Genomic DNA, 11,930 nt, shown 5'->3' with positions numbered 1-11,930 from the left:
AAAACTGAGTCCTCCTTTTCTAGGAACTGAACTCAGAGCCACTAAAGCTTTTCAATTTGATCATCTCAATTGGAACAGCGTGTTTCTCCATATTTATGTGATTTGCTTATATGCCCAAGCAAAAGTTCAAATAAAAAAAATAAATGCTCAAGAAACAGTCACACCTGAGATGGAAAACCCTGGATTTAGATGACGGAGGAAAAGATTGCGGAGTTGCAGTGGTGTCGGCGCTGATGTGGGTGTTGGCTGCACGTGGGTAATGGCCGAATCCAAGAGAGAAAAAAAAAATTCTGCCAACAGACTCTGCAAAATCCGTATTCTACAAAACCCCCTTTCTCATTTGTTTTTTTTTTTTTTTTTTTTTTTCAAAACTTTCTGTCAAATTAAAAGCTAACGTACAAAAGCTTTTCAACTAACCATCGCTTGATAAAAGCTTTTTCAACTTGCTTTTGTCTTCTTCTCAAATTAAACAATCAAACAATTGTTTAATAGAAAATTCTCTAACAACTTTCTTTTTTTCTTTTTTTTTCAAAAATCAAAGTACTCAAAGAAGCTTTGGTTAAAGATTCCGAACAAAAAGGTTTCGGCCAGTAGCAATACCTGCAACCTCTTGGGTTTCGATCGTGATTATTTCTTTTGTGTTAAAATAATCAAGAAAAACTTGATTAAAATCTGCAATTGCCACATCCGAAGCAGAACTCGATCTCCACAGAAAAACCTACGCCGATCTCTCAATATAAAAGAAAACTGCAGAATCGTGACAAGTGAAGAAACACCAAAGCCGATCACCGAGAAAACCTTGCCGTGAATGATAAACGCCAATAAAACTAGAATTGCAAAATCGATCTCCAAAACCAGATTTGTGAATTTCGAAGCCGAACGTGAATCCAAAAATCCAAAAATCCAAAGCCGATCTTGATCGTAGAGAAACGAAATTTTAATGCTTTAAGATTGTTAGGGTTTAGGGTTTAAGCACAAGGTTGCTTAAAGCATTACACCCTGAGTATCTAGTTTGGAATACCCAGACTGCTGCCTCCAACTAGTATATATAGAGAAACTAGGGTTTAGGTCAGATGGGCTAATTACTAGATTGCCCCTCACAGACTGGGCATAAACACAAATAGGATTATATTAGAACATATGAAGGGATATTACATAAATACCCTTACATTTTTTACTAACGATGTTCTTCACAAATTGCAGTGGTTGCAGTTGCAATTGCAAAGAGTGTAATCGATAATGGGTAAGACAAGCTCGATCCTTTACTGATCTCCAATCTAGGGTTTCTCTTCCTCTTAAGCGTAGATTTGGTTTCATTGCGCTGAATAGATTTGATCATTTGTATTTGATTGCAGGTAAGGTACATGGATCTCTAGCTCGTACCGGTAAGGTGAGGGGTCAAACGTCGAAGGTGGCAAAGCAGGACAAGAAGAAGAAGCCCAAAGGAAGGGCTCACAAGCGCATGCAGTACAACAGGCGTTTCGTCACTACTGGTATGCCCCTTTCTTTTCTTCTTTCTGAGCGATTGATGGAAAGGACTTTTTATCTTTCTGTTGAATTCACGACTAGGTGTTCTTTAATTGAAATGCTTTTTTCCATCTAACAAACAGAACTTGTTCTCTATTGAGTTGAAGTAAACTCAGTTATCATGAACTGACAATCTGATATTGTCGAATATATACTGCTGTTGTGGTTGAACTTTTGAATGGATGAAGCCATGAAAACCTTATAACACTTAGCATCAATGTTGTGTGTAGGATTTTATCCACCAAAAAAGAAAAGAAGAGAGAGAAGGAGAGAGCTTGAGTTTAGTAGATACTGTTAGAACAAACACCAATGAAAACATGAACAAAAACGAAAACAGAGATGAATGACACGGAGATTTAATGTGGTTCACACACCAATATGGTGTGCTACCTCCACGGGTGAAGCTGAAGATGTTTCACTATGTAAATCGGAGAAAGTTACAATGGAGATCTCTCAAGAACACCAAAAAAAAAAAAAACAGTATTGCTGCTCTCTCCCAGAGACCCTAAATCAAAAACCCCAAAGTCTTACTACACATTACAATTAAACGGGTAAAGAATATAAATACTCCTCCATCGGATCGGGTCGAACCTATTGGCCCAAGCCCTCTGCTACTATCACAGATCTTAGAAACAGTTCTATTCGGGTTGCCATAAAAAATGCCGGAGTGGGTCATTTTTCGAAACAGGTACAAGAATTCGAGACACACATAACAGATACTAAAGTCTATTGACACAGAACATTGTTGTTTTTAGAGGTGGTGATGATTCAAGATGTCAATAAATTTAAACAAATGAGTGATATGTGGAAAAATAGTGGTGCTTTGTTAATGAAGCTGACATAAATTTGAATAGATCACAACCAGCTCGATCAAAGAACACGTACCTTTTTCATCTTTAGGTCAGTTTTTAGTCAAGCCTCTGTTGGATTATCTCCTCCCTGAAGGCAGTGCATACTTCCCTTGTCATACAACATGGAAGGCCAAGGTGACAGGAAAAATGTCCTTCTAGTGGATGGCAACCAAGGGTAAAATTCTAACAATTTATTATGTTCAAACCAAGGGGGGCTCTTCCTTGCTGGCAGAGATGTGTCTTGTGCTTTCAGGAGATTTAAACGGCTGGCCACATCCTGATCCATTGCCCCTTTTCCTACGATATATGACTTGTTTTCTTGTTGATTCTTTAATCCTCTACCCCTATGGCTGGAAACATAAAGAGGCTGCTCTGAGCACCACTATTGTTAAAAATTCTTTGGGGGGGGGTGTTGTTGGTTGTGGTTGAAAATTCTCTTTATTTTTGCCAGTATCTTACCGGATTCCGAGTTACTGTATGGTTTCTCTGTTTGCAGTTGTTGGTTTTGGAAAGAAGAGAGGACCTAACTCATCAGAGAAGTAAACGCGTGATATGAGGATTTCTTTGAAGTAGAAGAATTTTTTGTTTCTCCCTACTTTCTTTTTAAAATTTGTATGGACTGAAACATTCAAGCATATATCTTGTTTTTGGATACTGAAATTTTCATTAGTTTGTGGTCTTCTGTTGGAAAACTTTGTGGGCTTGTTCTTTATATTTTATGTAGGGTTCAAAAAGAGCATTTCTTAATACTGCCTAATGCATAGATGCCTGGCAACTCAATTCTTTTTTATTCAGGAATGACCCTGCCCTGTGATCTTCTAACCAAGCATGAATTTATCCTTGAGTGATATGTTGACGTTGACTGAAGGACTTCTCCTTGTTTTATCCTAGCATTGTTCCTTTTCCTTGTGTTTTTTCTTTTGTGTTTATAATTCTGTGTTTTGATAATGGATGCATGATTATTGGTCGTTTAAAATGGGAGTTAATGGGGAAGGGGTGAGAGAGGGAGAGAGGAAGAATGGGATCTATGTACAACAAGCGGATGCTTTGGATTATAGTAATGAAGAGCACATGGTACTGTGCACACAGATGAAAAACATGGTCCTCTACTGATTTTGATCTGGCTGGAAATGGCTTGAATCCTGAAAAACAAGTTAAATTGGTTAATATTGGGGTTTAGTTATAGACTCATTCTAATTCTTTGAACAATGGAAGCATATGTTGATCTATTCTATCCACAGCTTGGAATGTGCAAGGTACTAAAACTCGGAACTCAACCCCAACTCGACCCTGGAAAAAACAGAGAACGGTCGAGTTGGTTCATTTTTTTTTCAACTCGGTGGGTTTTGGACTTAGTTTGGGTCTGAAACTTGGTATTTAGTCTATTTTAGGTCATTTAAACACACTAACATTATTAGATTTTGCAAAAACAAAGTCCAAATAGGAGTTTTACTTCGGACTTTAAGTTGGTAGGCGACGACGTACTAAAATACCCTACTCTACACATAATTTAGTAATCAAAAGTAATCAAAACATTCAATTAATAGCTAAACAACTTAAATAAGCATTAGAAATGTTAAAGTGATACATCAAACTATTTAACAATGTTAGGATTTGGATTCTCTACAGTGCGACACAATGTGTAGAGCACCATCGGACTGTTACAAGTTACAACTATCATCACATAAACTGAGTTTAAATCAAGTATTCAGTCCCTAGTAGTGACACATAGTCTTCCCATGACATAGTGTTGCTACACTATTACATATAGTGCGCCACAGCAAGTATATAAGAGTTGTCATCAGCATATGTCAAGTCCCTTATCCTAAGGTATAGTTGTTGCCATGAGACATGAGATCCACTACTACTGTCATATTGAGGCATGTATGAGTGTGACTGGTTTGGGAGTAAGAATATGGACCCAAAACCTGAGTGCTTTGATTGTCGAATTCAAGTATTGGCTGCCCAAATTGACCATAGTCACTATATTCGAAACCGGTGCTCTCCTGGCCATAATCATAGTCATGATGAGGGTGAGATGAATCTTGAAGATGTGTAGCTGAATCCCTCAAATGTGCAGCTGAATCAACTCTCCGACAGGTTGCAATTTGAAATCCAGAGGTAAAATGAGTCACAACCTTCAAATGGAGAAGAAAATAGCTTTTGGACAGAACTCGATCGAGAAATATCGAGTTCTACCGAGTTACATGACTTTTAAAGAAGTACATGGGTCAAGATCTGGGTCGACCCAAGATCTCAAGTTATCCAAGATCTCGACCGAGAAAATGTAATTTGAAAACTTGTATACAAATTCGACTCGATCTCCTAGGCTCATCTCTTCAGATGGCTCCATTTCTCGAAGGTCTTGTTTTCGTCAAGCACTAAGTTTTGGCTCATTTTCATAATTAATTCTTGCCTCCTTCCCTTGGCTCGGTTTTTGCAATTCCATCTCACATTCAATTTCCATAGGTTCATTTGGAGCTTAGAAATGCCTTAGCCTTCATCCCTTTTGATGATGACATCCTGATTGCTATCAACTCCCAAAACGTGCAGAATGTCCCTGGCACTGATGAATTTAGTATGGGATTTTTATAAAGCATCCTGGGATATTATTTGATATGATTTGATTTCCGCTATTATTAGGAGCTTCTTCTTCAATCCTCATCAATTGGTAATCGGTAATCAGTCTTTTATCTGCCTAATATCCAAGCATTATGGTGGTGCTTCCAAGGTCGGGGACTTTAGGCCTATTTCTTTGGGTAACTTGTTTTATAAGTTTGTTGCTAATGGTCAACAGCGGAGGCGCAACACTAATACTAGGCCGCCTTCCATTACGATTCAAGCTAAAAAGGCCTTTGATTCTGTTAGTCGGGATTTTATAATGAGGATTCTTTTTCTTATACAATTCCCTCAATGGAGGGTCTTTCTCATTGTCTGCATTAGAAGCTTGAGCAAAAACTTTTGGATCTCATGCCTAAATGTAAAGGATTCATAGAAGGGCACGACTGGGAACCATTTGTGCCGGCCAGCGAACACTTTCAGATGAGGTGAGTTGAAGGTCCTCGGCTTCTAAAGGAAAATATCTCTTCTTAAGATAAGTATTGTTTTATATTCTCATTAAATTACTGTTCGACATATAGTTATTACAGCACTTAAGGTTGTAATCATGAGATTATAATACTATGGCAACAACTACTCCTACTGATTCTAACAAGACTCTTGTCTCTCTTGCCCCGGCTATGGACATCCTTCGAATTGTCTTTGATTTTGATAAGATCGATCTGTTCAATGGCCACAACTTTAAGAGGTGGAAGCAGATGGTACTACTACATTAGCCCAACTGGGAGTTTCATTTTAGTTATCTGAACTCAATCCTGATGAGACTGATGACCCTACTCTCAAGGCTAAGAGAAAGGCATGGATTCAAGTAGATTATCAATGCAAGAATCAGATATTGAATGCTCTATCCGTTGATTTATATAATGTCTTTTTCTTTATATAATATACATCATCCTATGGGAATGTATATAATTTATGGAAAGAGCTAGAGAAGAACTATGAACCTGAAGATATAGAAAATAGGAAACTTGTTGAAAATTTCTTGAGTTTTATGGTGAATGGTGAACTCAAAGTGTTATCTCAAATTGACAAATTTCAAGTTCTGGTGCCAAAGAAGGCATGGTTCTTCTAGATGATGAACAATGGAAGGTGACGTTTTCGAAGATTTTATGTTCGATTTGATTTCGGTGTGGTCCAATTTTCAATCGGTTTCACAGTACCCCAATCCGAACCCAATCTAGTAAGCCTTGGTTTGGGCTACTTCAAGTCTTCGACACCCGTAAATAGATGCAAAGAATTAAAAATGGGAGGAAACACATTTTCACTATAATGCAATATGCATTAAGTGTGAATGGATGGGACCATCGAGGCATTCCTTGTTACAGTTATCTAGAACACCTTTATTCTAAATGGTAAATAATAATATCATCAGAAAATTAGAATAGATACTTATAATGAGTGTCTTAATGTCATTTTTTAGTAATATAAAACATAAAACATTACATTGATAAGATGTATGTTGAGTGTCGTTAAATTATTATTCAAAAACATGCATTTGTTATGAGCAATAGTTATACAAACCGCCATGCATTATTGGCATGATATATGGTTGTAACAACTCATAGTCCAAAGTAATCACCTTATATTGTTTTTCTTCTTTCCTCTCTGAAACTAGATGAATGTTGTTAGAATATGAGAAAGAACGATGATGATGAAACTTCAAATGATAAGACTAAGACATTGGAGGAAATCATTGAATTTATCTGGTAAGCGTATATTTATCATAGACTTTTAAGATAACATATTTTCTTAAATTATAAAAACCAAACTATTCTTTTAGTCTTATTAAGATTGTTTCATACAATACAAATAGATTATATTTCAATTTTAGGACTATAAATTATTTTATTAATTGGAGATTTGAATTATTTCTCTTCTCAAATTTGACTTGATTATTGTGGAATGATAAAGACACTATTCCTGTATATATATATTGGTAAACATACTATATATTTGTATAGTTGACTTGAAGCATATGTAGTTTTTGTTTCATTTGTTATGTTTGACTTGATTTTATTTCATTACATATCAAAATAATAAAAATTGATTGGTTGATGGACCCCTAGATTTATAAGAAAAAAATATCTTGATACATGATGGTCCATTTCACATAGAAAGAAAATTCACTTAAGAATATATGTAAAAGAAAAGGGAAAAGTGAATCTGTCCGGGAGCATATCTCTTGCACCCAAACACAGGATGGGGCGATATGACCGTCGTGCCCCATGAAAGATGGAAATCCTACCCCTGTTTATGTATCTGTGCGTGTTCCCATTGCACGGGGGCCACGCTCCTAGGTAGAATATCTTCCCCAAAAGTAAAAAGAGTGGTTATCCATGTGACAGTGGAGGGTGATGATTCCAAACTCTAAACGATTTGGAGAAGATGAGAGCAATTTGGTCACTTTACTCTTTAATTTTGGTGAGTTTTTATCATAAGGGCATTTTGGTCATTAGATTCTCTGATACTAAAGTCTAACATCCCCAACTAACGGACTGGACTAAAGTGTTATAAAGTTTGAAAAATAGAGGTACAATTGAAAAGAGTAAAGTTTCAAGGGTGCATATGTACAAATAGGCAATTTGACGGGGCAATTGGATAAAACCCAAACATTAAAGGCAGAAGTCTTTGAGCTAGCGGTACGAAGAACCCACCAATCAAGATGGTGGGTTATGATTCGTCAATAAGGGCAGGAGAGAGAGAGATGGCGTAGCATCTGTTGGATTCTTTTTTATTTTTAAATTCTTTTGAAATCCAATCAACACCGTGTTGACTTGTCATGTATATCTTCTTGTAATCGAGGGAAAAAAAACTCGGGTTTCAACTAGGTTTCGATCCGATCAAAATCGAGTTTTGGTGGGTTTCGATCGAAACCAAGGAATTTTTCCCATTGATGGGGGAACCATAACCCCCAAAAAAGGTTTTTTTAGTCTGATTTTTGTAGGTTACCTATTTTTGACATTTTAAACACAATTCATGAATTAATTTCATCAAAAAATCACTGAAAAATAATATTTGTGGTTATTGATCCAAGTTTACTAATGTACACGCTGATATAACACTGTGCAAATTTATTTATTTATTTTTTTATAACATCAGCAGATAACCTAATATGTTGTTTTTACAACTTGGGCTGTCATGTCTTGTGGGCTCAACACACCAAAGCCCACCTCATAAACCATTAAGCCTAATGACAAATATTGTAATACCCGCACGGCATAGGAATTAAAAGTGCCTCCTCTGTTTATAATCTATTTAAATCACAGCCTTTAGATTATGAAAATATCTTTCTTCTTCTTTTTGGTAAAATTTTATGAAAATATCGTGATCAACTATAAAAACAAATAGGAGTGGGGTAGTAAGTGATTTACTCAATCCTCTGCAACTTTTCGTCTTCCAATTCTTCTTTTGAGCGGGAAAGAAACCAACCAAGAACAGATATTTTCAGTTCTTCTCTTTCTCTCTTTCTCTTGCTTCGTTTCTCTTTTAGGATTCGCGATGGAAAACAAGTCTATCTTCATCTTCGTCATCATTTCTACTATTCTGGCTCTCGTCACCGCAACGCGCACCTCGTCTCCAGTTGCATACGAGATGTCAGAACAAAAGCGACATCATCGAAGTTCTAATTGGAGCCTCTGATTTTAGAAGCTAGGTCAATGTCTTTACCGTGCCCGATCCATCCATATTGGTAGATGGTTATGACTGAAGCCTGGTTGAAATCAGTAAAACCCGGTCGAATTAGGGGATTTTTAATACTCCAACATATCGAAACCTATTGAAACCGAGACAACTCGATGATTTTGACAGATTCCGATCGAATTTTTGATCCATGCATGTAACAACTAACTCTATATATATAATACCTCTCTCAACGTTAAAGACATTTTCACAATAGCTTTAAAGAGGGGCAGCATATAGGTTTAAGGGCTAAAAGCTTCAAATTTGGTTCAGTTTTGGATTGAAGTGTAGATTCTATTAATCGAAACCAAATCTAACTCATAATAAACCTTAAATCCCTCCCGTTTCCGTGTTCAACAATCGATTCTCATCACTTCTCTTCTACAATTATGCACTATAGCTCATTTCTTCTTTCATGCATTGCTTCTTCAAGGCTTGTACGAGACATTACCAAAGAAGTGAATTTCAAAAATATGAAATTAAATTAAATTACTGAAATCATATACGAACCGAATGAACCTGAATACAGAAAAACTAATAGAAACTGGGGGAAAAAAATTTTGAACTAGTTCAGTTCAATTTCGGTTTGAGGTAAAGAAAATTATTATATTTCATTTTGGTTTTGATTTGTACATTATTTTGGTTTGAAAATTATTTCGGTTCTATTTCTTTACCTCAAACCGAAACTAATAGAAATTATGCATGAAATTCTATATTAATTTGATATCTCCACTTGTCATTAGGGCCCTACGAAAGTTGTTTGGAATAGTTGGACTGGTTGACTTACGAGACGATTAAAAAAAAGCATAGAGGAAGTCCATTTTGGCCAAGATGAGCCTCAAATTTGCAACCAAGCCCTCATGAAATCAAAGACAGCATACAAGACACGGCGTCTTCTTGTTATCTCATCAAGATGATAGAAGACACAGCATCCTCCTCTTTATCTCATCAATCTCAGGCTGTGGATTCTGATCAACGGTCAAGAATGTTTCCTTTTTTAAGTATCAAGGCTGCAATAAACTAAAAAGAGTGGCTGACCACATAGTTAATAGATTTATTAACTTAACCAAGATATTTCTCTCTGTACATTCATATTCTAGTTTCACTAATTTAAGGAAAACGATATCATATTGAAAATTGAAATATCTCAGTTTCGATCAAACAGCTTCTAAGGATGAACTGGTGGCAGAGCTTTGTGGCATTCTACATGGATGGAAGACAGCGGTTGCAGATCATATCAATCTAAGGGAGATATGGTGCTACAATAAGACTCTTTTTTACCTTTTGTCTACTCAGGCCTTTACTTTGATACCGTGGAACGGTTTACCTTACTTTTTGGATCTTGCAGAACTTACAAAAAACTTTTCTAACTTATCCTTTAGGTGGTTTGATATTACGAACACAAAATTGTACGGCCCTTCTTGTTTCAACAATATATATGAGCTATCTTTCATCAAAACAAAAAAAAAAAATCCCAAAATCTAGTTTTCCAAGCATAATTATAAGATTAAGTACTAGTATGTGCATATATCAATATGTTGGTTTTATTCTGAGTAAAGGTCTGCACGTCTTTCTTTCTTTCTTTCTTTTTTCGAGCTATAAAATGATGAGTCATGTTCTACCCAAAAAAATAAAAATTTGATGAACCATGTCAATGACTTGGACCAAATTTGACATGTTGCTAATATCCTATTAATCCTTTTACACCTTTTACACCCCCCTCCCCAAAAAAATCGTATATATCCACTAGGATGGCTGTATTACTCCGCATGTGACTCCAAGCAATAGATCATGTACAAGATTTTAACCAATAGAACACTTTTACGCATAAAAGATACAATTTTTTATGAGGGAAAAAGTATCTTCTTTTGTAATTAATATTGGGGGGTATTTCCTGTGGGGGAGTGTGGCCCTTGCCTACATGCGGAGTTTTTTTCCCTTACAACTGTTATTTTACCTATTGCTCCGTTTGTTTCGGCGTAGGTAAAATTTTATGCGACAAATTTAACTAAGTAAATGTAAAATTCTACATGTTGAAAAAAAAACTTATAATGTTTGTTTCCATTAAAAAAAAAACCTTGGAACACTATTCAACATTTAAAATTTTACATCTAAAATTTTTTGAAGTGAAAATTTTCAAGTAAAATTTTTCAGGTAAAATTTTACATCGAAACAAACGGAGCCTAATTGGAAAGATAATAAGGTATTTCAACCATTTGATAGAAAATCTTCTAGACATATTACATTTCAAATTTGGGGCTCATCTTGGCCATAATGGACTTTCCCCTCTGCTTTTTTTGATGGTTTTGTAGCTCAACTAGTCTAACTATTCCAAACGACTTTCATAGTGCCCTAACGACAAGTGGAGATATCAAATTAATATAGAATTTCATGCATAAATAGGTGATAACATGTACAACATATTGTTTGATTACTAACCTAACTGCTACGTGGCATCATTGGAGAGCATGTTAGAAGAATTTCCTATAATGGGCATGTAATATCCTTGTCCCCATACAATTTAAGGACCTAGAATATCTCCACCCATAATGAAGAGAGAATCTCTTCATCCATCCCATCTAACCCTTTGATTAGACTAGAGAAGGATATTTAGGACCATGAATAATAAGAGGTAAAGTTAATGATAAACCCAAAGTCCAATAAGAGTGTCACGTCACCATTAATGAAGAGATTCTCTCTTCACCATGGGTGAATGCAAACTTAGTCAATACAACACGCATCATTCTTAGCGTAGGAGGTATTTGGGCTGTTTAAGTTCCTACCCCAAAATACAGCTTAAGGATGGTTGTTGTGGATTCCTTATCCTATATTGTACACAAGTGTTTTCACATCCAAATGGATGTAACATTTCTTTTTTAATCCATGGTAAAGAGAGATTCTCCTCACCATGGAGGTCTGCCCTTTTGACTAGCATGGAGAAGGGTATTTTTTACACTGTACAGCAGAGACTGGAATTAATGAAAATACCAGAGTCCAATCACAGGGTCACATCTCCAGTGATGAAATAATTCTTCCTTCTCCACAGGTGAAGTTTTGGTGAAGGAAAACTTAATCCTTTCTTTTTAGCTGAAAGCCCAAAAGAACCTGGTTTTTTGGGCATCACATCACATTATTCTTGTGAATTTATGGCAATAAGAATAAAGGTAAGGAGCATGAGAAATTGGGCAGTTTGTCATTGCATTAGTATTTTTTCTTTTGCTTGAGTTAGGTAGAGCAAGTAGATTTGGTGGTTCT

General features: G+C 36.0%; 1 protein-coding gene across 1 annotated transcript; it reads left to right on the top strand.

The window, feature by feature from the left end:
* Nucleotides 1–1,188: 1,188 nt before the first annotated feature.
* On the top strand, nt 1,189–2,950 carry LOC122656378 (40S ribosomal protein S30-like). Its single transcript, XM_043850869.1, has 3 exons — nt 1,189–1,243; nt 1,356–1,493; nt 2,875–2,950. The coding sequence occupies exons 1-3, from the start codon at nt 1,240–1,242 to the stop codon at nt 2,919–2,921; spliced, it is 189 nt and encodes a 62-aa protein (XP_043706804.1). The 5' UTR covers nt 1,189–1,239; the 3' UTR covers nt 2,922–2,950.
* The last annotated feature ends 8,980 nt before the right edge of the window (nt 2,951–11,930 follow it).

The sequence above is a fragment of the Telopea speciosissima genome, chromosome 3, assembly GCF_018873765.1.
Source record: "Telopea speciosissima isolate NSW1024214 ecotype Mountain lineage chromosome 3, Tspe_v1, whole genome shotgun sequence".
NCBI lineage: Eukaryota > Viridiplantae > Streptophyta > Magnoliopsida > Proteales > Proteaceae > Telopea > Telopea speciosissima.
The sequence above is the reverse complement of the archived record's forward strand: the minus strand, read 5'-3'. Positions and strand labels throughout refer to the sequence as shown.

What these genes read in the sequence shown, in the direction of transcription:
- LOC122656378 (XM_043850869.1), top strand. An exon ending in CAGGCGTTTCGTCACTACTG is followed by an intron (nt 1,494 to 2,874) that starts GTATGCCCCTTT and finishes CTCTGTTTGCAG; the next exon opens with TTGTTGGTTTTGGAAAGAAG.